The sequence below is a fragment of the Hyaloscypha bicolor genome, assembly GCF_002865645.1.
Source record: "Hyaloscypha bicolor E unplaced genomic scaffold K444scaffold_183, whole genome shotgun sequence".
NCBI lineage: Eukaryota > Fungi > Ascomycota > Leotiomycetes > Helotiales > Hyaloscyphaceae > Hyaloscypha > Hyaloscypha bicolor.
In genome coordinates this window covers 1741193-1766234 of record NW_020194685.1, presented here as the reverse complement: position 1 = coordinate 1766234, position 25042 = coordinate 1741193, and the positions used below count along the sequence as shown (strand labels likewise).

The following is a 25042-nucleotide window of genomic DNA, read 5'->3' as shown; positions in this document are numbered from 1 at the left end:
CCCCACGTAATATCATATCACTTGGCCTGTGGCGGCAATCCCAAGCTTCTGGCCCGAGCTTAATAATAAGCTTCACTGCCCGTCTGAGAATCTTTCTTGGCGGAATCTTGCTTGATGGAATCCTGCTTGATGGAATCCTGCTTGATGGAATCCTGCTTGATGGAATCCTGCTTGCTAGCTTCGAAATCCTCTGGCAAGAGATCTTTTGAAAGTGGATATGATTGTTGCTGTTTTTGTATTAGTATTTGTATATAAACCAATTATTAAAACTTACAATCTCTTCCCAAGAAGGCCATGCTAATTTTTTGCTAGATCTGTATGTGAAGTAACGACCAGACTGGTAAATAAAAAGTCCAATCTTTGCGTGATGTAATTTTCCAAATTCATGTACTTTTTTAAAGACAGTGTGCGCTTTCTTCTTCGGCAGTTCTCGCCTGTTCGTGATGAAGTACGATTTCGTGCTGGAGTAACCATAGTTGATTGAAGGAATATAAACAATTTGCGATAAAGAAGCTTTATATCCGCAAAATTAGTGACAAGGGATTTGAGGTGAAGTTAGTGAGACCAAGGGATTCAGCCCAAGGGAACGTTGGAGGGCGTCCAATTCTGGCCCCCTTCTCGCATCAAATGAATCGAACGGCCTTATTTTGGGGGGTAAAACGCCCACTACTTAGAATTGAATTGTCTCGACCAGTCCAAGCATCCATTAACTATTGATTGTGATGGTATATATTTTGAGGGCGACCATCCAAAAAGTAAGTTAGGGGGGTTTATCCAAGACCATCCAGCAAGCGAGCGGATCATGACGACCGACCCAGATGATCCCCACCCCAAGTGGATCTTCGATCACCGGATGGTCACTCTATCAAGGGTAGCGGATGACCTAGGGCCATCACCAAATGACGGCCTGGTTGGATGATTCTCCATTAGGATATCAGCGTCAGGGCGACCACCGGAGTCATCTTGGTGGTGGGGTCGTCTAATGGATCATCTTGTACACCACCTGGTTTTCACGCACCACTCAGTTTGTACACACCATTTGGTTTTTACACACCGTTTGGTTTTTACACACCGTTTGGTTTTTACACACCGTTTGGTTTGTACACGCTATTCAGTTTGTACACGCTATTCAGTTTGTACACGCTATTCAGTTTGTCACCACGTCGGGCAGGGCGAATCCTTCAACATAGATAGTTTTAAACAAAGAAGTTCAAGGGATAAGCTTGCCAGGTATAAAGGCACAGCTTAAATATCGATTGCACATTTAGACTTCCTATACCCGTGCTGTCAAGTCGACGGAAAGGTTATTGAACAGTTGAAGAGAGATTTTGAAGGTGAAGGATATATCACAGACGAACCAACCAACCGGGTTCCAGCTATTATCAACAATCCGACACCGTAGATGTTTATGCATCAAATCTCTTAGAGAGAGGGGACGCTAACGCAGGACGCTAACGCAGGACGCTGCTGCCGTGTTGAAGAGGGTTCAAAATGGGAATCACGTCAGCGCACAGGCTCGCCAGCGTTATCGGCACTTAAAATAGTTCGGCCAGGTAAATGATATTACCTTCGCCAGGCACCGAGGAGTTGTGGCCTGGCGCCTTACGAGTTAGGTTTATGCCTTAAGCTCGGAAGAGGCCTGTAACATCTCGACAAACATCAAAGCACCGATATGTCGAGCACAAATCCCCAGAAGAGACTTCTTGATGCACCTTTTGAAGACTTTGCATCGTCGTAAGTAATTAGAAGTATCGTTATCGTTCTATGCTAATATAACAGCCTCCTCCCACTCTATTCTGGCCCCCAAGTCACGATTCGCATCGGTTCTGCAAGCCACGAATATACTCTCCCGAAAGCCCTCCTCTGCAAGTAATCCCCATATTTCGCAGCTGCGTTCGAAGAAAACTTTAAGGAGGGCGAAGACCAGTCAACAACTTTAGAAGAGATAGATGGTGTTGTTTCAACTCGAAGCTTTCAAATGCTGTCGTAGTGGCTACGCCTCAGCCCAGTCGTCTCCGGCGAGTCAATACCAGAGGAAACCATTGTTAGATTGGCGGATATGTACGGCGTAACTGATATAGAGTCTCGAGTAGCTAGAAATATGAAGAAGGTTTATTATAGCCAACTCCTCTCCACCTTTAAAAGATTTCTTCGCGACGAGACTCGGACACGAACACCTATTGCCTCACATCTTAGCCTATCATGTAGGAACGAATACGGTATTAGTTTCAAGGATCCTATTAGTGGGGAGGTGTTACTGGTTGGGAGATAATCTATGAGGAAGAACCTGAGGAGGGAATGGGTATGGTGTTGGTATAGGAGGGATGATACGAACAGAGAGGACCACTATGTAAACGCGCGCAAATTACACTGTTTGGTCACTATGTCTTGATGTAATAGCCCTCAGATTCGAACCGCAACAACATTGCTATTCTTTCATATCAAAAGTTAGACAGCGCTGCAATCACCAAAGAGAAAACTATCCAGTATAAAGGCATCCCACAGTCCCCAAAACGAGGACTCTTACTATCCTAGACCCTGAGCAACTTCTTACCCTCTTCAAGAGCAGCTATCTCGTTTCTCAAGTTCTTCCGAAGCTGTTTCGTTGAATTGTCTTCTCCAGCGATTATATCTAACTGCGCCGCAGACAGCTCGCTAACGAACGCCGTCCCGAAGATACGTAGCGGTGAGATCGCTCCAGTCAAGAGGTGGAAATCGCTGCCCTGCATACACACAGTGTCTACAAAGCGCTTTCTCGCAACTGTGTAGTATGATTCCAGTCTATCATGGATCTCCTGGATGGTAGATTCAGCATTATCGATAGTCATCAACTGCCGAATCCGCTCGAATTTCACGACCTTGCGGTTGGACCCAGCCTTGGGCGTTGTAATGCTTCTCTGCGTGCTTCTCTAGCAGCTTCTCCAGACGGCGTGTCTTACACTTCTGCAAGTTCTCATAGTCGTGATTAGTCGTTAGAGGCTGGCCGAATCGCTCGACTTGAGGGCGTACTGGGGGCACTGCACTTCCGAACCGTTTCCTCATCATCTTGCGAATCAAAGCAGACTGTGTGCCCAAAACTCTCCATCTCTTCTGAGAACTTTTCCATGCGGTCGACAGCTAAAGTGGCAAGTCTAAGCTCAGGAATGCTTCTGAATACCTTGTTACGAGAGTAGTACGCATCCAAGGCGGAGTTAGTAATGTCTTGGAATTCTCTCGACATTTCGAGCAAGAACCGGCGCTGCTGGTCCGCCGATTCTCGGTCAACGCCAAGGCTCTCAAGGCGTTTGCGGCAGCTCGAAAGCTGTTGGATGATTTGAGCTTGAACCTTCGGGAAGATGCGGATTTAGAGGTAGGAAGCGGGATTATATAGGAGAGATTGTTTAAGGAGTGTACAATACAGAGCAAAGTAGTGAATTTATATAAGGAAAAAGCCTATAGATCTTACCCAAATAGGGAAAAACAAGTTTAATTGCAGTAATAGATTCGTTATAGCAGAACACGCGACCTTCCAACTGACAATTACCAAGAGAATAGAATAAGACGCAAAACCGTGTCCTTAAAAGGGCATTAATTTCTAATGAAATTCCTGAATAAGACGATAAGACAGACAACACTAGCCTTCCTCATCCATGGCGCCATAGCAGTCCTTGGTACAGCATAAAGGTGTAACAATTATCTCTGAAAGAAATCTTTCGCATATTGCCATTCCATGTTTCCCACGACTATATTTGCTTTATCCTTTGCAAGAACAACCTCGTATGTATTTTTAGAGCCTCCAGGCACATTACCCAAGTCGCCCGCAAGCATTCTAGCCTCGTTGGAAGCTTCTAAATACTTGTATGTATGGCCTGTAGCTTGAGTTGTTTCCTTCAACGCTGCCATACAAGCTCTATAACAGTGTCCGAGAGCGATGTTTTGTTGTTCAATAGCAAGTAAGAGCTTGGAATCCTGGGCTTGTGCTAGTTCTTGCTGCTGGGTAGTCGTAACGAGCTCTTGGCTTTGAGCACTAGCATCGTGGAAAGCTTGTAGGCCAATTTGAAGTCCTTGCATTTGGCCTGTCAGACGCGCCGCGACGGCCTCAATCTTTGCTTCAAGGGCTTTGGTGGCCTCGAGGTTTTGCGATGTGCTTTTGCTAGAAGCTATAGTTAGCAAATGACACATGAAGTGAAAGGCAGCTTACAATGAGGAGAATTCCAAAGCGATGGTAAGTGTTGACTTATAGCTAGCTAGCCGCATTCGAAATGCTGCGACCTCCTTGTCCTGAAACTGCAACTTGAGCCTATCTCGAACGCTGGTATGGCCATCCTTAGAATTGGACATAAGTTTATCGAGTTTGGCTTTGAACTCATCGCAGGTATCACGACACCCTCCCAGAGAAGGCTCGATCTCACTCAAGTTCAACTTTTGAGCTTCGGACCAGGCCGCGCCTTTCTCCCCTTCAGCTAACGCCTGCATCAAGGAATGTATTGTTTTGTACAGTACTTCGATGTCGGTATTTAGGTCGAGGAAGGTTTTTGGGGCATCCTGGATGTCTTTGATAACCTGGTAGAGCAGTTTGCTGCTGGAGTAGGCAAGCCCTGCTACAGTAATGACGCTTGCAGCAATACCCAATGATTCAGCCATGACGAAGTGTGAGTTGGGGTCAAGGTGGCAATGAAACAAGCAAATTTTAAGGGAGAAAGGTGAGAAATCTTGTAAGTTTTGGGATATCAAAAGTCAAGAGGTTTGATTTCTAATTAGGCTGCAGGGTGTTGGAACTGAGTGTACGCTGGTACACTGTAGTTTATATACCAGATGTATATATAGAGTGCTTACCCCGCGTAAGCTGAAAAATCAAGTCGTCAACCTCCAAAACATTGCAACACAGGGTAATCGCACATGCGGATCACGTGAACTAATCAATACCTAGGTACCTACACGTGTGTGCATCCCAAGGCCATATTGGAGGCGTCCTGAACCCAAAACTAGATAGAGATTTGTGATCAAGGACTGTAGTGGCTTCATATACTTTATTATGATTATATCTATAAGGGCTTTAGGACTTGCTCGTGAGATCTCGACCTCGTCGGCTACGTCGACTATCTTGATCTCACTCTTTCGAGTCTTCTATTCGAGGGAAAGTAGGAAGGAGGAGAGGAGAGGAGAGGAGAGGCGAGATCAAAGAAGAGGCTATCATAGATAAATATTGAAGCGTGGTAGAAGATGATGTTATCAAAGTAGAGACTTGATAAACTGTTTTTTTAAGGTCCCAAATACACGCCGAAATGAAAATAACTTATATAAGCGATACATCTGGTGAAAATTTAATTATGAAAACCCGCCCTGACCAGCAACCATTGATAGGTATTCCGGGGACGAAGACTCAGCACCTGTACTTGATGTCCCCTACGATTCATCTGGAGTATCTGCAGAGCCAAGATTGAGTTAGCGGAGGTGTTTCTGATGCATGTTACGATCGAGGTGATGGATCGCCATTTGATTCGGAGGGTTCGGATGGCCTGAAAAGAAGAGATTTCACGGTCGCAATAACCACCCACCGATACGGTGCAAGAAGTGGACAAAGCGGATAGCCAAGGAAGGCAGAAGGAGTGCCGGTTGATTCCCTACCTTGGTGGGTTTCGAACATACTAGGGCGGACTCAAGGAGGGTGTCAGAGGGTAAACGGATTCGTACAGCTTAGAAGCTTGGATTTTAGTACCACAACACTTCGAGTATATATCAAGGATGACGCGAAGCTTTCTACGAATTTTCGAACGATACGGATATATATTCCTGCGATACTACGGTGGATTCACGTTGGAAAATAGAGGATACTTCACTTCAGCTCGACCTAGACGATAAGTGCCATAGGAGGGAAGCAACACAGCGGATGGATACGGAGGATCAAGGACATTTTGGCATTTTGAAGTAAAGGGAGAAGGAGAGAAGAAAATAGGGGCCCTGTAATCCAGGACCCATTTCAAACTTAAGCCGTAGCATATATAGTATTGTGTTCAAAAACATCGTCTCATTCTCAGCAATTCAAAAAGGAGACCATCACTTAGTACCCGTAACTATTCCCAACGTGCCCCTCCGCCTCTTCACTTCCGGTAGTATTCGTCCAAGTTGTCGGCCCCTCACTTCCCATTGCCCCCGGCGCAATTTTGTGCCCAACATGCATCTTGGACTTCCCCTTCAAGTCTGTCCCGTCAAAGAAATTTCTCTTGTTAGAGGTTTCTTTTTCTAGAGCTTCATGAAGGAACTCGTCGTTGCTTTTGACGATACCCTTGAGCCATAGGATGACAATAGGTCCGCTACCTTTGATAGCGATAACTTCATCAGAGGAAAGCGTAGTCTGCTCGGCCTTGAGTGAAGGGAAGACCTTATTCAATCGTCGGATCTGGGCGGATACAATTTGTACAAGCCCAACGAAAGTATCCTGTTCGTATAGGCGAATGACATTGGGTTTGGGTACTGTGTTGTTTCTTGGTGTGCGCGTTTGGTAGATCTGTTGCAAAGCTTTATGTAATGTGTTCCAGCCGTCGGAAGACTCTCCAATTTGTATCTGGGAGTCCAAAATGTTGGTTTGTTCTCGTCCTGCCGTCTCCAGAAAAACTGACCCATCGTCGAATGCTTGGGAGAAAGCTGTATTGATCGCGGACAGGCACTCTTTGGCCCTTTGAATGGTTTCTTCCGAGCAATCCTCGGTCGATGGTGCAGACGACGAACTCTTAGTGAAGCCCATTGCTGTCCCCCAGCGGCTTAGGTGAATTGCAACTGCATCCAGCTTGCAGCAATTTTCTCCAAACTCTGCCTTAAAGGCTGCGCCGAAAGCAATTCCTTGAATCCAGCTATGGCATTTGGAATACTCGTGCTCGATTTCTGCAAGGTCGGTGTTTGTTTTGGAAGAAGTCATTGCGATAGAGGACAGAGGAGCTTCGTGAAACTTTGCGCAGCGTAGTGGTGAGTGGTGAGTAGCCGCTTGCTAATGGGGACACAGAGATATAAAGGTACAGTCGGTCTGATCCAAAAGCGACAAAACGGTCGCTCTTTTACGCCCATAATAACTTTTTAACCACAACCACAATTAATTAATACTAAGTGATGCGATTATAGAGTAGAACCAGGCGAAAGATACCTATTAATCAGATTTTTAATATAATTTGTGGTTCATTAATAATCGAGGTTCAAAGTGCACGGACCCTTTTTACTTTTTTTTGATTTTTCCTCATACAAAACGCCAATATATTTGCTCGCTAAGGTCACGTGATCCCCGACTTCAGGGGGAGATCGCGGCATCTCACCAGCCTTATTATTAATATAATAATAATAATTAAGCCCTATAAGCTTAAGTAAACCTTCCTAAATACTAAATATAGCTTTTTCTGGTATTATACATATTATATATATAGTAGGGCCCTAATTATATAGGTTTCAAGCTAACTTTTGGCCGAACTAAATCCATAAACCTTACTTATTACTTAGCTATCTTCTTTCCCTTACTTTTACATATTATCCCATTCGTTCATTACCTTTTTAGATATCGTTCCAAGCTCTTAATTAATCAACCAAGTACGGCAAGCTAAAAAAATATCCTCGTTATCTAGATAGGAGGCACTAGCTCTTTTACTACCCCTAGTTTCCTGTAAAATACCATGCCACTATTAATAGTAATTAAATAGCCCCCTAATTCGCCGAGCTAGTATCTTTCCATTATTAAAGCAATAATTACTAGAAGCTACTAAGAGTAATACATTAACCCTTCCAAGTCGATATTGCCCTAGCTTTAGAAGCTGTTAGGTATATTACCGGAGTAAGTATAAGTCAGTAATTATACGTAAAGTATATAGCTCTTTGGTTTAAGCTAGCTTAATATCCACATTATTAAGGATTTCTTAATAAGTCATTCGTATATCTAGAGCTTCGTCATCTCCGCAAGCGTTTCTAATAAGGGCATCCAAAAGTAGCTCGTTAGTTCCATTGTCTTTATTTTCAAGCCTTTGCTCTTCCCTTAATTACACATCCCTAGGGATATTAATTGGCCTCCTGACAATATCGAATTATAGCTTCTTTTATTTAAGGGGTAGTATAATTATAGGGGTCTTAAGCCTACTAGATTACTCTATAACTTGAGTATCTTTTGCCCTCTAATTATATATATGTCTTTATTAAGTTCTCAATAGCTTTACTAATTCCTTTATTATTTTAGAGATATAGGAGCCTCTAGAAGCTAGAAATAATATTAGTATACTTATATTATAATATAAAAATAAGAAAATAAAATAAGAAACTTACTAGTCTGTTCTATAAGTCTTTGCTCTCGCTATGCGAATATAGGCTTCTCTAAAATAATCGTCTCATTACCACTAATAATAAGCTTTCGCTGAGCCCAAAAGAGAGTCGAATCTTCAAGCTCTGCTTCGTTGCTTTGTTTAATATCTGATTTATCAGAATCATCCTCTATATTAGAGGGTTTCCCATGCCGTTCGTTAATAGATGCTTGGATTACAGCTTCTTTAGCTATAGTGAGAACTATAATTGAATCAAGAGTCGAATCAGCTTGCTTGCGTTTCTGAAGCCTCATAGAGGTAGCCATTAGAAGTATGCAAAAGGGGCACTTGATTGGGTTTGTGGTTATTGAGGTATTAATATAATTATAGAAGAGCGGTCAACTTAGGGGGCAGTCACGTGATAACCAAAGTAAAAAAACGGCCATACAAAACGCCAATATATTTGCTCGCTTAATCACGTGCATTATAACTTCCTTAATAATAAAGATATTATAATTTTGAGAACATAGAATTAATTCCTATAGTATATAGTATAGTTTTAATTAATACGATTTATATCAATTAGTATTGTGGTGGTTTTTATTTTTTTTTGTCGCTTTTGGATCGGACCGACTGTACACCAGGGGTTGACAAATATCGTGCACCACTCTAGCCGAGAACACCAAAATCGCACCAAAAGTTAATGCTTTTAAGATTATACAAAATTTATAACCTCAAATAAGTTCCCTTTAAACTAGAGAATGCAATAATGATTTAGACCTTTTGGACTTTGGAATAACTAAATTTCTCGCTGTATTTTTATTTTATATAATTCTTTATGCTCTATTTGCTCCTTAAAAACCCTACCAAATTTTATATGGGTAAATTAAGCTACGAATAATTATACAATTAAGATTATAATTAACATTTAGATTATGATTTCCTTTAAACAATACAATATCCAACTAGATATTCTAAACAGGCTCCAATTTTTACGGGATTCTATAAGAGAATAAAGCTTTGTCATAATTCTGAAGTTGCTGACTTTTGGTGTGATTTTGGTGTTCTCGGTTAAAATGGTGCACGATATTTGTCAACCCCTGGTGGTATGAAGACATTGCTTACGTGGCAATCTCGACGTCGTCTGGTCTGCCGCAGGGCGTTCAGATGCGTGGCCAATAATGGCGTCGCAAAAGGGCACGTGGATGTTAATACAATGCTGGCAAACAGCCATTGGTAGCGCTGCAAGGCAGAGATCACAAGGTCAATTCCATTCGTCTCTTCTACTCGTTCGGCCGGGCTCACCTGGTTCTCGCTTAGCACGCTTACCAGGTGAGGGAGGGCAATACGCAAAAACCAGCAATACACAAATGTAAAACCCCACCAAAAATCAATTATTCGCGCATGATTTTGGAAGCAACCGTACGTAATTAATAACTCGTTAAGAAGTAGAAATAGTTTCTTAATACTAAAACTTCTCCCCTCTAAAATTTAGAGCCAAAAATCCGTAGTTACGGGGGTGTCAAATTTCCCCATACAAAATTTTGCGGTGATTTGCGTATTGCTGGTTTTTGCGTATTGCCCTCCCTCACCTGGTAAGCGTGCTAAGCGAGAACCAGGTGAGCCCGGCCGAACGAGTACCCCGAATGTGATGAGGCGACTGAACTATTACCTCCGAGGAGTTTGCATGAAATCAATCTCTTCCCTCATGGTGTAAAGTCTGCATCATACAAAGATCACAGGCTACAGCATCAATAAAGCTCACCTAACCTTATAGTAGTTATGGATCTCAGAGAGTTGTTGAGAACTGCTGTGCTTCAGGGCAAGGGTATTTATTTTGGAGGCACGTGGGAAAATACAACTGTCAAGGACCACGCATCCCTCCACCAAGGCCATGATATCAAATTCTACACCGAAGGTAATGAATGAAATTCAACGGGGTTAGATTGAATTTACCATATAGAACTCCAAATACAAAGATGGGCGCTGATATTGGAGAATTCCTAGATCTAGACCCCGCCGTCCAACGTGAGACGATCCTGAAATGGCTAGTGACGACAGATCCCTCTAAGAACCTGAACGCAGCGGTAACAGAGCATATCGAAACAACTGGGGATTGGTTTTTGGGCTCCCTTCCTTTTAAATTATGGATGGAGGGTAAGAGCAGTTTGATTTGGCTGCACGGAATTCCTGGATGTGGGAAGACGATACTCAGGTACGAACATAATAATTATTCCTCAAGGCAGAGCAATGAGTATCCAATAACAATTTAATTAATCAGCTCCATCGTTGTTAAACACTTGAAAGACTATTTTAATCCGAACAAGGACGAGCCCAACAAGGACAAGCCCAACAAGGACAAGCCCAACAAGGACAAGCCTAACAAGGACCATCCCATTCTTGCGTACTATTACTTCGACTCGAAGCGTTCCGAGAAGCGGGACATATCGAGCCTTCTACGATCCCTTATTGGGGATCTCTGCTCGAATACCCTCGACCTGCCTGAGGATGTCCGAAATCTGTATTACGACTACACGGCCACAACCCCCTCAGAATCTGAGTTGTATGGCACATTTCGGTCCGTCCTTCCGCTTTCGGCTCAAACATATATAATTATTGATGCACTGGATGAATGTTATACTTCTCCGCAAGGAGAAGTGGTATCAGAACTATCAGACTACCTTTCAAAGCTAATTGCCCTCGAAATTCCCAACTTACACCTTTTGGTCTCCAGTCGTGACGACAAGCCCGCAATCAACGACCAATTGAAAAATGCAATTGCGCTCGGCGGCTACCGCCGCGATTTCGAGGTTCATAATTATGTTGCTGGTGATATCAAAACTGTGATCGAGTCGAGAATTGAAGAAATACGCAATTTGCGTAGATTGGATACTGAACTGAAAGCCTACATTGTTTCGTCCCTTAAGGAGAAGGCAAAGGGGATGTACGTTAGGACCACATCCCGAATACTTCAATAAGTTTTGACACCTTTCTAATTCTCTTTCTAGGTTTCAGTTGGTGAAATGCTACATTGATGAGCTCTGCACCGCGTTAAAGGCAATACCGCCATTTAAGCAAAAAGATGTAGTTATGGCCACCTTGAAAAATCTCCCTAAAGCGTACGTGGATGCATATCGGCGAATATTAGAGAGAATACCGCAAGGCGAGAAGAAGAGCGTAATTGATATGCTTAAATGGCTGGCGTTCTCGAAACGTTCGCTACGTCTTGAAAAGCTTTATGAGGTGGTCACACTGGACGCGCACGGTCCTACCGAATCCGTTGAGACATCCAGGATCCAAGAATACTTGATGGATACCTTTTCAAGTCTTATTAGAATCCGCGAGCATGACAAGACCGTGGAATTTTCTCACTACACAGTAAAGGAATATCTTCTCTTGGAGAAGAGTCATGACGAGGAGTATTACGTCCAAAGCATCGATGCACATATCTCTATCGCCCAATGCTGCCTTACTTTCCTGGAGCGATATGATATAGACAACTCAAGTCACGGGTCAACTGACAACAACTGTCGTTATTGTCCAATAACTCGTCCACTCATCGAGTATGCGGCCAACAATTGGTACCGGCATGCGCTAATGGTGCGGAATGAAGTCACAGCAATCCGCTCATCGAAAGAGCTTGTTGATGCAGCAAATGGGGTAACAATTAGCTCGCCCGGAGACTCCCCCGATGCGGCAGAGGTAATAACAACTCCGAAGTCTCCGGAAATATCCCTTTCGGAATGGGCGCAGTCGACAAAGTCAGTGATCGACAAGATAGATGCAGAGCCATACAACGGCACCCTGAAAGCTGCGGCGTATAAAGGTTACGCAAAGATTGTTGAGTTGCTCTTATTGCACGGAGCTCCCCTTGTTTCTGGAGACCATTCTGTTTTGCATGAAGCTGCATCAGAGAACTATCAAGAAATGATACAGATTTTGCTTGGATGGACAGAATATCGCTCTGCCCGTAAGTCATGGTGGACTGATAAAGGTGACCCGAGAGCAGATGGGGAGAAAGTAAGCCATGGAGATCTCGAGGCAGTGATGTGGATGCTTCTTGAGAGGAGGGAGAGTGTCGATGACGGGAATGGGAAAGGAACGACGGCACTGCTACCCCAGGAAAGAGCCGATATCGAGATAAAAGAATCTGGTGACGGCACACCATTGGCTAGGGCAATTAGAAACGGATCTGAGGCGGTCACCAAGCTTCTGCTCACGAAGGGCGCCAAAATGAACTACTGTTACGTACCCATTGAATGGAACGCAGTTGCACTAAAGGCGGAGAAAAGGGCAAGGGAAAAATGGAACAGGGCAAAGAACGTGGCAATTGCAAGCCAAATAGCAGCAACCGAAGCACTGTCACAAGGAGAAACTTGGAAGATGAGGAAACAATTGACAAAGGAAGCAGAGGCGAGCAGGGCAGCGGAAGAAAATGCAGAGAGAAAAATGAATAGATGGAAGAGAACGCCATTGTCACGTGCTGCAGAGTTAGGGCATGAGGGGGTTGTTAAACTACTACTGGAGCACAAGGCGGACATCAATGTGGAGGATAAGGCTGGACGTACAGCGCGGGACTTGGCGGCCAGTAACGGGCACGAAACGATAGCACAACTGCTGCTGGAGCATGAGGCGGACATGGAGAACTTGTAGGGAAACATGTGATGGTGGTGTAGCCTAGAGGATACAGTGGATGCCTACAAGTACCATAAGGACCTTCAGTCATGTAATGGCGAGGCCAACAGAGTTCGCGTTTTGGAGTTACTCGAGCTCCCGCTTAAATGCACGGCCCGCTTAAATGCACGGCCCGCTTAAATGCACGCCTAACCAGAAAACTAAAATATTTAATTATAAAATAACCACAAATTATATTTATAGAAAGTAAGCTATTATAGAATTACTAGGTACTCTATTTTTGTACTTTATATTAATTTTATAATAATTTTATAATTTTATTAATAATATTTATATTTTTTTGAGAAATAAGTAATTTATTAAAAGAATTAATAACTTTTATAATAATTATAAATCTTATAAAATCTTTATATAATTATTTTTAAAATAATTTATATTAAATTTCATAGCTTAAATATAATCTTTAAATGCCTTTTAAAAGAAGAAATATAATTTTAAAGTTTCAAAATTTTCAAAATTTAAGATTTATTATTTATTTTTTAATATAATTTAGAATAATTTAATTTAAAGGAAATCTTTTAATTAAATTTCCTTACTATAATTATAAAAGGAGTTCAAGAACTTAAAAGTATAAAAAATACTTATTATATATATAATTTAAATTTATTATTTAAGTTTTTATTAATAATTATATTTATTTAAATTCTTATATATTAATTAAAAATAAAATAAATATTAACTTTTAAATATAGTTCTTGCCTTGTAAGAAACTTATATTATTAAAAAATTTTAATAAATAATTATTTAATTTATTTAATTTAAAAATTATTAAAAAAAACTATAATATTTTAATATATAAAAGATTAAAAATTAAATAAAAATATTTTTAAGTTTTTTAAACTTTATATAAGTAATATAAGCTATTTTATTTAAGTTTAATTAATAGCTTTTATTTAAAACTATTATTATTAATAATCTTTTTATACTTGTTTAAAAATTAAAAAAATTAATATTTCAATTACTTAATAATATGTAAAATATAAATCTTTTATAAATAATTATATATATTAATATATAAAACTGAAAAAATTTGAAGTTATATTTTTAGATATTTTATTCTTATATAAATTAATTTTTAAAAATATTTTTTTAAGAAAAAATTTATATCTTTTATAAATCTTTAAAATAAAGTACTTATATTTACGATATTATAATTTTTAGGATTATATTATATCGCTCTTACTATTTTTATATATTATATTTCAAGAAGTAAGTTTTTTTTATTAATTAATATAAAAGTTATAAAGGTATTAAAAGTATAAGTTTTCGCGATTTTCTATGCAATTCGGCCGTGCATTTAAGCGGGAGCTCGAGTATCTATCGATTGCCGTCGCAGATTTATATTTTAGATAGATATTGGTAGCAATCTCATTTAATAAAAGTCTACCTATAGGTACATATTAGACCTTTGGTAATAGACTCTTCCAGCTCTCGTATTGCGGAATAAGTCTAGCCCGATTCGGATGGTGGCACCCCCGCCCAAATGGAGTTGAACTGCATTCTGGCCCAAAACACCACGCTTTACCGGTAGAATAAGCTAAAAAGAAATGAGAAGAATACGAAGTTAATTGAGCTCTATCGATGCATTTATCTTGCGAAGCTCTGCGCCCTGTGGAAGTTGAGAGTATATTAGCCCTGAGCTGTGGAGAGGAGGTTGAGTTGCGGCTCAAATAAGGTGTGGCTTGTGAACCCGATTAGATCTAACCGAATCGGGTTTCATGAGCTGGCAGACCTACGGCGATGGCTATTAGCTCAGGTGGTCCACCTTCAAATTTAATGCCAGGCAGCAAACCTCCTTGATTACCTCCAGAAACTCATGACTATCCAACGTCACAAGCCCGTCCTTCACATAGCCTCGAAGTCTCTCTACCTCTTGGCGGCTGCGGGCTGGTCCTGGGATGATGGAGACCTTGACGCTGCTCGTCGAAGCACGCCGGAAGATGATCTGTGTTGCGAATCTTGTGCATAAGCCGCTGTCTCGAGGGAAAGGGAGCTCAGAAAAGCTTTCGAGGACGGAGCTCTTGCCACTATAACTATCAGCACAAAAGCTCTTGGGCCAAAGCAAGTATACCTTGATTGATCCCCTACGACAGCAAGCTTTTCGATCCCGGTGTTAGCCACCACTTCTAATAAATGCTAGATGCGTTCTCTTACTTGGGGCAGCGCAACGAAATTTGATATTCCAAGCGCGCGCAGCCGATCGATGATGTCCAGCTGCACTGGAGATGCTAGATTCATGGTGGTCTCTGCCATGACTGTAGTGGAGATCTGCGCAGGAAGAATAATAGAGCATGGGTTTACTGATCATATAGCTTGATAGAGATCCAAAGCGTCTTCCATTAGCAAGAGCAGTGCCTATGTTGTAAATGCTTTGGCATCTTATGGAGGGGTGGCTCAGTATCAAGTTACTGAACGCAGCGCATCGCGTCGGAGTCCACATGTCTCCATCTCTACCACCACAGGAGCAGGGCGATGACTGCCTCAATACCCCTGACAACGTAGCATCAAGTTATCATACGTGGCCGCTGCGTAGCCCAGAGGGCGACAATTCTCTGTAGTTCGTGAGATACTCTTCACCTACAGGCGAATCAGGGCATCTTGATTGCGGTATTGAGAATTCTAGGTACTACCAACGTCGGGCGTAGGTGCTTGTGGATTGGTGGCCACGATAAAAAATGATTGGACAAGGTGATAGCACTAAGTTGAGGGGTTGAAAGAAATTATGCACATGCATATGCAGAGATTCAAAAGAAGCGTTTTGCATGTGCTCGAATGGCCCTTCCGAGCGGAGCGCTGGCAGTGCTTGGAAAATCAGGAATGTAATTCAATGCTATTCTAAGTACTAAGAATAAAAAAAGTCTTCTCCAAACCGATCCATCTCTTTCCAATCTATCGGAGATGAAAGATAATCCGTGTATGACATATTGCTTGGATCATGGTGATTGCTAGCAGTAAGATTAGGCAAATTCACATAATTGCTGGCTTGATGTTCAAGGTCCACAAGGGGGTGTGGTGAAGCATCACTCTCGGTTTGAGAAAGCTCGGAAAGAGCTTCGTCTGTCAGATAGGAGGCGTAATTGACATCGTCAGAGTACTCAAGTAGCTCTCTTAACGGTCGAATTTCCAGCTCTCCAGATCTGATCTGAGCTTCAGTTAACACTTCGAGCATTAGCGTCCGCTTCGGCAAGGATTGACCATCGATTAGGGCCGAGAGAAAGGACGAGAGATTCTTAATATCGGTCTTCAAACATGGTTTGGAAGAATCCAAATATGCTATTAATGCATCTTCTTGGGATGCTGTTAGTTCTCGCAGGCTAGGATCAAAGTTAGCCAATAACCAAGGACAAAAAGATCGAACAGCAACTCACTTTTCATCCCACAAATCTTGAGGCAATAGAAGCAGAATGCCTACATCATAAGATTCAACTAGTTTTGCACACGCCCGTCCTATCTGTCTCCAGTTCTCAAACCTTCTTTTAGCATTTTTACGTGTGTTGCCTTTCAACTGCAGTTGCGGAAGAAGGAAGTCGACAAAGGTATCGTTCACAGATGTATTGGTAGCACTAACACGATCACCTCCACTTGTTCTCCGTCTTTTCCTTCGAGGCGGGGCTTGTTTGCGAGCCGACGTCTCTTTGGCATATAGTCCAGCTATTCTTGCAAAGTATAAGCGTCGAGAAAGTTCAACAAAGTATTCATTCGAGGTTCCCATGTTCTTATATTGAAGTTGGTACTTCAGTAGCTGCCCTGTTATACTTGTATCTGAGGGATCTGCGGTTTGGGGCATGGCTCGTCGTTGCTCCGAAGGAGAACATCTCTGTGCACGCAAGTAGTACCATAAAGTGGCGAGGATTTCGGGGCCTGCGATCCTCTGGAACTTGTCCGAAGCCTTGAGAGAGAGCTTAGACAGCGCCTCCATCTTACCAGCTGGTGGCAGATATGCTGAGCCGCCGATCCCACAGTATGCTGTACGTTTTCGCTTCGTCTGTTCTGGTTTGGTGCGAATCGAGATATGAGAGGGTTCTGTACAAGTAGAGAAGTTAGTCATTTGGCGTAGAGCAGGTGAGGGGTTCTCTGTATTGCGCTCACTGAGGTCGGAAGGGATGACGTCCAGCGCCGAGACATTCCTATTACCGACCGCCAGTGTTTGGGACTGATCCTTTCCATTACCCCCTTCCATACTCTCATCCAGGGGCCTTTGCAAACAGTAGTCTACATTGTTAGCAGCAGGAAGGCTGACAGTGCCATCCACAACCATAGGACCAACAGGTACAGTCAGGCGACAAGACGTATCATTCGATTTTGGGTTGTGCAGCCCCGGCTCCGGCCACTGTGTTTTGACACCCATAGGACGGTCCGCGGTACCTGAATAAAGTCCATCTGAGATGGCAAGAGTTCTGTTATCACCTCTTTGGTTTCCGCCATCGTGATTCACGGTCCCTGTCCCGCCAACAATCTCCTCAGAAGCGGGTTCTGCAGGCTCATCATCTAGCTCCTCCGCAGGTGTTCCGACTGGCGTCAGCAAGAGCCCGTGGCCGGCGACCTGTTGCACCGCTGCCAGGAATGAATCGCGAATAGAAGGAGAGTGGTCCAAGTATTGAGAAATGGTGCTCTGCTCACGTTCTAACCATCGAAGAAAAACATCAACGGCCTAAAGGAGTAAGTAAAGGAAGCTGAAGAAAAGAAACTATACAGACCTGATTTACATGTTGAGGTAGAAGAACCTCGTTTCGATGGCACGGTAAGTTCAATCGAGCCATCCGACCTGCGACAACATGAAGGATGGTGGATGCAGATGTTTGTGAGGCGACGGCGGCGTTCAACTACGTCTGATTGGGGATGACTCATCTGCAGAAAATCCTTGGCCAACCAAGGGATTTCGGTCACATTTAAAGGTGAATCGTTCTAATATAAGCATGTACTTTACAGTCGTATTGTAGCAGTCTTTTTTAAGAATGTTCCAAAATCCCATCCTTAAAATAAATGTAAATCTGCAGCTATAAGCTATTTTTGGAACGAGATCCGCTCCGAGAATATCTTAAGTAAGATTGTGCCAACTCAATGTTTTAATATTGACGTGCTCTCCGCCTCATTCAAGCTACGTCTTCTCGTAGCTAGACTTTCGTGTGATACCTGCGTACATTTCCGTGAATGGCCTGAACTACCCTAGCTTCCAAGTGAAGATGCTCACCACGTGATATTTCAAATTCTGATATTTTTTTGACTAAGACGGATAGCTTATAATATTTATTTGTTTAGTTTTTCTCGCGTATAATCGCATCTTTTCCACCTGATTATTAATCATAGGCACCTTGGGTTTAATGGCTACCTTTTTGAGAAGGTGCCTTGGAAAAGAGACGCACCCAGTATTTAGTAGGTACGTTTTTAAAAAGGCACCTAGAGAAAGAGAGTCACCTAATATTTGGTAGGTGCCTATTCAAAAAGGCAGCTAGAGAAAGATAGTCACCTAGTATTTGGTAGGTGCCTATTCAAAAAGGCACCTACGAAAAATGAGGCACCTTTTGTTACGGGACCATGTATTACAGATTATACCACGTAATCGCATAATCTCCTTTTCAAGATCTTTTGCTTGTAAACTTCTTTTACTCTTTATGCATCTTGTAGTCTCGTACCTGAAAGCTGGAAAACGTGAACTTTAAGTTTGTACTACGGATACCAGGTAATGGCTGGGTTTACGATTAGTTATGGGAGTGGAAGCGATACTTTTCCAGAAGATATATGCTGCTAAGGAACTTCTCCGAGGTGCTACGGTGTCCTATAACTTACTTTCGGGGATACCGTAGCTTTTAGAAGAAATCTTCTAGGAATCAGTTATCCTCGGAAGTTTTCTTTTAAAAGATTTCTCCTATATAATATACGCTTCTCGAATATTGCTTCTAAATATGCCTGTCTTCTCGAAGAATTCTTCTATGCTCTCTCCTCTCCCCGAAATATTCTTCTAGTATTCTGAATCTTCTAGGTATAATGCCCTTTTGAGAGATATCTTTTAGTATTTTAATGCTCCTAGAATTAGCCATCTCGTTTAGATTCGTATTACAAGATGCTCGATCTAGCGCATATGTTATCTAAGAGCAAAGTATATCCCCGTAGTCGTATACGGCTGATTTTCAAGTGTTAATTTTTGCCTGAAGGCTTGAAGGACAAAGGCAATTGCGACTTCATAATTGTTCGATTGTATCTATATACGTATACTTAAAATACGGGTATAGGCAGTCTAAATGTGCAATCGATACGAGAGCTGTGCCTTTGTACTTGGTAAGCTTATCCCTTAAAATTCTTAGCACTCTTTATGTTGAAGAATTCGCTCTGTTTAACGTGGTGATAAAACAGGTAGTGCGTGCAAACCAAGTAGTATGTCACGGTTCCATGAGTTTGACAGTAAACGTGGCATATATTGACGAAGAGGTCGTTCAGGGAGCAGCGATCTGGCCCCTGAGCGAGCATATATATTAGCGTACACGTGACTTCAGGTTCAAACCTTCACACAAACTGAATGGTGCGTGCAAGCCAAGTAATATGTACAAACCAGGTAGTGCGTACAAACCAGGTGGTGCGTACAAACTGAATGGTGCGTGCAAACTAAATGATGTGTACAAACCAGGTGGTGTGTACACACCACCTGGAATTGGCCGGCTAGATCATCTTATTTGGATGGTCTCTATTCAGATAATGCTTCAAAGTTTATGTCAACGATCGCCTCACTTTTGGATGGTTTCCAAAAGGGATAGGTCGGTGACTCATACTTATCTTCCTAAAAAGGACGCAAGAGAAGTTGACGCCAGGTTTAGCAGATCCAAATGAAAACCTTGCCTAGACCAGATAACCAAATCGGCAATGACATCAGGTGACAGGCATCCTTGGTGGCACGAACCAGCGAAAACCCAGCCCTACCCGCCTAAAACAGCTGCCCCTCACAAAGCGGCTGCTCAGACAAGCATGTGGAGGCGGGGCACGCTAGCAGGGGAACTCTTGGCGAAGCTTAAGGGTAGAACATCTCAAAACCTACTTTATCAAAGCTTGAATAGGATCAAGACAAGGTCTAGAATATTCTATCATAGTGAGTCACACGTTTCAATTACGCGTCACGAAACACACTCTAGAATACTGGTAACGCGCTATGGCACGTGGGAATTACGTGATTTATTATTCGATCCTAGAATTATTGGGTCATCTCACGAAAGACGGATACAGAAAGTTTTATTTCTGCGGAGAGCAGGCTGCTCGCGATGGCCTATAATACTTCTGGGTGGACACTTGCTGCATTGACAAATCGATGCGTACTTCAAACTGGAGTACTCCAGGTTGTAATACTACAGCTCAAAGTACTCTGGTCTGAAGTACGAACATAAAGCATACGTCACCTTGCAGTACTCCATATTGTAGTATTCCAAACAGGAGTACTTTGAATTGTAGTACTACAGCTCAGAATACTCTGGTCTGAAGTACGAACATAAGGCATACGTCACCCTATAGTACTCCACATTGTAGTACTTCAAACAGGAGTACTGTAAATTGTAGTACTACAACTTAGAGTATTCTAGTCTCGAGTACGAACATAAAGCATACGTCACCTTGCAGTACTCCATATTATAGTACTCCAAACAGACTTCAAGGTGTCAAAACCGGGCCCTCTATAAATAACATCTATCTCGAATGTAATAAGGCATACGTTACCTTGCAGTACTCCACGTTGTAGTACTACAAAAGATGTGCTCTCTACTCCGAGGGTTCGAACCAGACCCCTCTATAAATACATTTGTCTGCTCGAAACCTAGTAGTAACCTGCCTTGATCGTCTCACTATTAAAATTGTAAAAAGGAATGCGAGTGACTGCGGGTTTGTTCGAGATTAGATTTATGTGACTAATAGTAAATTTACACTAGCTTGCCACCTTGCCACCTATTCCAATCAAACTGCAATAGGAAGGGAATGAATCTCGCATTGTTTACACCCAAATGAAATCGTCTAAAGCTTGGACTTCCTGTTGTGCTTGGCGCATGAGGAATACTGGAGTTGGGAGCAAAATTGGGCTCGCTAAGGCTTCCTTACGCTGACGCATCTGTTGCGTTGGCGCTTGACGAGCGCCAGCGTTGGGAATGGAGCAAAATTGGGCTCCCTTACGCTGGCGCACCCATTGCGACGGCGCTTGACGGAAGACAGCGCTGGGAATGAGTGAAATGGGCTCCCTTACGCTGGCGCATCTGTTGCGATGGCGCTTGAAAGATGATAGCGGGAGCAAAATTAGGGTCTATTACGCTGGCATATCGGTTGCGCTAACGCCTGGAATTCTAGGCGCTGGTGCCCCAAGAATGGAACTAGATGTTCTGACTTTTTTGGTCAGATTATTAATGCTAAAAATATCCTTAATAGAGTGGAGCCAATAATATTCTGGCCTTTTTGGTCAGATTATTAATACTAAAAATATTCTTAGTAGAGTAAAGCTAATAATATTCTGACTTTTTTAGTTAAATTATTAATACTAAAAATATCCTTAATAGGAAGCAAGGCTTCTAGTAAAACGCTTTTTGGTTATTATAGTATCCAGAAGAATACTCCTAAGAGAATAAAATAATAAGGAGAAAGTTTCTAGAAGAGTAGTCTTAAGAGAATATTTCCTTGAGACAACTCCTAATAGAAGGCTCCTATATTAATATAATAGTAAGGAGAATATTTCTGGAAAATTATAGCTTCGAGGTTATTATAGCGGCTAGAATAGAATTTTAAAGAAGATAGGGCTCTTAGAAAAACACTTTTATAAGATAGCTCTTAAGTTATTATATTAGATAAAGCCTTTATATAAGTCTTTATAGTAATTGGATTTATACTATAGATATAACTAGAATAGAATAAGTCTATATTTCGGAAGAAATTAGAAATAGGCAAGCAAGTTAAGGGAAATAAGTAAGGTTATAATTAGATTTATACTATATTATTTATTTATATTATCTTATTATTTAGCTACTTATATTATCTAAGATTTATATAATTATTTATTATTTCCAGAAATAAAGAACCCTATAGTATATTATAAAGAATAAAACCGAGTAAAGTAGCCTTATAAAAGACTAGACCTTACTATATTTATTCTTAGAATTATAGGTTCAAATCTGGCTTTCTAACTTTTATTTTAAAAGGAAATAATTTAGGTTCTATATATTATAAATATAGCTATATTTAGAGATCTTATAGACTATATAAGAAGAACCTATTATATAAATACTATAATACTAAGTAAAATCTATATTTAATTATAAATAAAAAGAAAGTCTATAAATATATATATAACTTGCTTTATTTTAATTAAATAAGCAAATTATTTTACTAATAGATAAATAATTCATTGCCTTATATAGAAAATAAAACTATAATAGTTAATATAATCTAGTAAAGTCTCAGAGCCTCTATTTTCTAATATGTTTTTATACTAGCCTCTTTTATAATAAAAGCTAACTATAATATAAATAGTAAAAAAAAAATAGTTCTAATATAATAATAGAACTAATAAGATAATAGCTTTAATAAGATAATAGAATTAATAAAATAATAACTCTAGTATTATAGTATAACTAATAATATAATAGTTCGGGTATAGTAATAAAAGTAATAAGATAATAACTAATATTATAATAATATTAATAAGATAATAGAAATAGAAAGGCTATTATAGAAACAGGTTCTTAATTCTATAATTTAACCCAATTACTTTATAGAAGAAATAATATATTTACTTAAAAATAATAGTCTTTGAAAAATATATATTATAAGTAATAAAGCTTATATTATAGTTATATCTAGTTATAATTATTATACTTCTCTTCTAATACTTAAATTAAATATAAGTTGAATTTATTAGTATATAAATAAATAGATTTCATTTAAGCTATAGAAAGGCCTATAAAAATAGAATTAGTAAAGGCTAGGAACTTGAATACTATATATACTTTTAAAATTAAGCTATTTTTCTAATTTAATTTTTAATCTTAATTACAAGCCCGGATTTATAATATATTAATAAATATAAAAGAGGAAAATTAAATAAGTATAAAGTAGTATTTATATCTACTATTTCTCTAGATCTAATTACTTATATTATATCTAATTATACTATTTATTAATATTTTATATAAATAGATTATTAGATATTTTAATCTGCTTTTAAAGCAATTTATAAAGAAAGCTAACTAACTTATAATAAATATATTTATATATATTCTTTTATACTTTATTTTTCCTGTTTCTTATATCTATTATTTTTTATTAAAGATTAGTTATAGATTCGTTTATATTAATAATTAGATTATTTTCGGCTTTTTTATTTTATATATACCTGAATTAGTATTTTATTATATCTTAGCTAAATTAATTATAAATATATATATATTAAAGCAAATATATATTTATAAATATATTCTTCTTTATAGTTTATCTAATTCTAAGATTTATAGCCTAGTTTATTAGCTATAGCTAGTAATAATATTACTATTATTAGTTATAAGATATAAATCTATTTAAGAATTCTATATATATAATAGAAGATATTATTACCTATTTTGGGTTTAATAAAATATTATTAAAAATAAGAATTATTCTAAAGAATTCTATATATTATTTTAAGAGATTATTAATCTAACCCAAAAAGTTTTAGCTAATAATTAGAGCTATATTAGTATTTATTTATTTCTTATATTAAAGCCTTATTATTTTTTAAATCTTTAAGATTCTTTTAATAAAAGATATAGTTTAATAAAATAACTTCCTAAAATAAAATTTCTAAATTCTAATACTATTTCTTATATTAGTTTTTACTAGACTCTTAATAATATTTAGATATATTATATTTAGTTAAATTATAACAAAAAATTATAATAAGATTATAAGATATATAGTCTTATTAAAATCTAGTATTATAATAAGGCATTTTTATATTATTCTATTATATTATAATAATATTAAATATAGGAAAGATATAAGGAGATCTATTTATAAGTTTACTAAGTTCGACCTATTATAAATTAGCTTAAGAAACTATATATAGACTTATTTCTATAGTTATAATAAAGCGATTTTTCTATTACTAATTTTTTGAAATAATTAGTAATTAATCTATAATACTAATAGGTTTTCTTAGCTAATCTAAATTATTTTATAATAGTTCTAATAATAGTTTAATATAAATAGCTTATTAAATAATAGAAACTTATATAATATTAGAATTAAAAAAATTAGGTTTTCCAAAATTCGATTTATTTAACTTATATATTCTAGTAGTTTTATTATTACTATAAAGCTAATATTTATTTAGTATTTAGTTACTTTAAAATAGTATTAATCTTTTTATTTTCTCGATATAATAATTATAATATATCTTTTTCGAAACTTCTTAATAAATATAAAGCTCGAATTATTAACTTTCTATTTATAAAAGATATAGCTAATCTAAAACTTATATTTTAGGGTTAAGTAAATATTTGTATTTAAGGCTTATTTAATACTTTAGTTAGAACTTATATTTAGAATAGGGTTTTCTTAATTTAATTATATTTAGATAATATAATAAATATAAAGAAAGTTAGTAATTATTTATAGCTTACTAAATATATTAAATATTTAGAAATATTTATTAGGGGCTTTAACTTTAAGTAGTATAAATAGTTATTAGAATTAAAAAAGAAGAAAATAAAATAGAAAGTAAGAGACTTACTAGAGAAAATTAGCCGGAATTTAGAAATATATTATAATTCCATACTTTTATATTATACTTTCTTATTTTTTTTTTCAAATATAGATTTACTTAGTATTATATTAATATAATATCTATTTCCTGAATCGGACTTATATCTTTATATAGCTTGGGATTTAATAGTCGAGGTATAGAATTCGTTATATAATTAAAATTCTTTCCTTAATAATATAATAATTACTAATAAATACTTTATTATATTTTATATAATATCCAGATACTTTCTATTACAAATTCGGATTATAGTTTTAGATCCTATACTAATTAATCTATTTTTTAATTCAGAAATAACTAATAAACTTATTAGAAATAATATTAGAGATAATAATAAAATATA

At 38.8% G+C, this 25042-nt stretch overlaps 7 protein-coding genes across 7 annotated transcripts; 2 read left to right on the top strand and 5 right to left on the bottom strand.

The window, feature by feature from the left end:
• The first annotated feature begins 1665 nt into the window (after nt 1-1665).
• Nucleotides 1666-2196, top strand: K444DRAFT_621823 (uncharacterized protein). The gene is made up of 2 exons (XM_024881982.1): nt 1666-1734; nt 1780-2196. The coding sequence occupies exons 1-2, from the start codon at nt 1673-1675 to the stop codon at nt 1871-1873; spliced, it is 156 nt and encodes a 51-aa protein (XP_024727344.1). The 5' UTR covers nt 1666-1672; the 3' UTR covers nt 1874-2196.
• An 850-nt stretch (nt 2197-3046) lies between these two features.
• Nucleotides 3047-3340, bottom strand: K444DRAFT_479575 (uncharacterized protein; the record flags this gene model as incomplete). The annotated part of the gene is made up of 1 exon (XM_024872975.1): nt 3047-3340. A coding segment is annotated over one exon (294 nt), but the record flags the coding sequence as incomplete, so codon positions are not given.
• A 332-nt stretch (nt 3341-3672) lies between these two features.
• K444DRAFT_547107 (uncharacterized protein) lies at nt 3673-4320 on the bottom strand (the record flags this gene model as incomplete). Its single annotated transcript, XM_024876280.1, has 2 exons — nt 3673-4132; nt 4181-4320. 2 exons carry the CDS (start codon nt 4318-4320, stop codon nt 3673-3675), a joined length of 600 nt encoding a protein of 199 aa, XP_024727342.1.
• Nucleotides 4321-5934: 1614 nt separating this feature from the next.
• K444DRAFT_621820 (uncharacterized protein) lies at nt 5935-6864 on the bottom strand. The gene has a single exon (XM_024881981.1). It carries the CDS (start codon nt 6722-6724, stop codon nt 6041-6043), a length of 684 nt encoding a protein of 227 aa, XP_024727341.1. The 5' UTR covers nt 6725-6864; the 3' UTR covers nt 5935-6040.
• A 3167-nt stretch (nt 6865-10031) lies between these two features.
• Nucleotides 10032-12921, top strand: K444DRAFT_670160 (ankyrin; the record flags this gene model as incomplete). Its single annotated transcript, XM_024887592.1, has 4 exons — nt 10032-10167; nt 10257-10406; nt 10557-11193; nt 11258-12921. The coding sequence occupies 4 exons, from the start codon at nt 10032-10034 to the stop codon at nt 12900-12902; spliced, it is 2568 nt and encodes an 855-aa protein (XP_024727340.1). The 3' UTR covers nt 12903-12921.
• Nucleotides 12922-14799: 1878 nt separating this feature from the next.
• On the bottom strand, nt 14800-15176 carry K444DRAFT_491672 (uncharacterized protein; the record flags this gene model as incomplete). The annotated part of the gene is made up of 3 exons (XM_024873210.1): nt 14800-14971; nt 15016-15041; nt 15099-15176. Coding segments are annotated over 3 exons (276 nt in total), but the record flags the coding sequence as incomplete, so codon positions are not given.
• A 547-nt stretch (nt 15177-15723) lies between these two features.
• On the bottom strand, nt 15724-17701 carry K444DRAFT_621818 (uncharacterized protein). The gene is made up of 2 exons (XM_024881980.1): nt 16313-17701; nt 15724-16258 (listed from the first exon to the last, which is right to left on the bottom strand). Exons 1-2 carry the CDS (start codon nt 17290-17292, stop codon nt 15787-15789), a joined length of 1452 nt encoding a protein of 483 aa, XP_024727338.1. The 5' UTR covers nt 17293-17701; the 3' UTR covers nt 15724-15786.
• Nucleotides 17702-25042: the final 7341 nt, after the last annotated feature.

Bases quoted from the DNA above. Each gene is read 5' to 3' on its own strand.
- K444DRAFT_621820 (XM_024881981.1), bottom strand. From the start codon at position 6,724: ATGGGCTTCACTAAGAGTTCGTCGTCTGCACCATCGACCGAGGATTGC.
- K444DRAFT_621823 (XM_024881982.1), top strand. From the start codon at position 1,673: ATGTCGAGCACAAATCCCCAGAAGAGACTTCTTGATGCACCTTTTGAA. The intron at 1,735-1,779 runs GTAAGTAATTAG...CTAATATAACAG, and splicing joins TTTGAAGACTTTGCATCGTC to CCTCCTCCCACTCTATTCTG.
- K444DRAFT_621818 (XM_024881980.1), bottom strand. From the start codon at position 17,292: ATGGGTGTCAAAACACAGTGGCCGGAGCCGGGGCTGCACAACCCAAAA. The intron at 16,259-16,312 runs GTGAGTTGCTGT...CTTTGATCCTAG, and splicing joins CAAGATTTGTGGGATGAAAA to CCTGCGAGAACTAACAGCAT.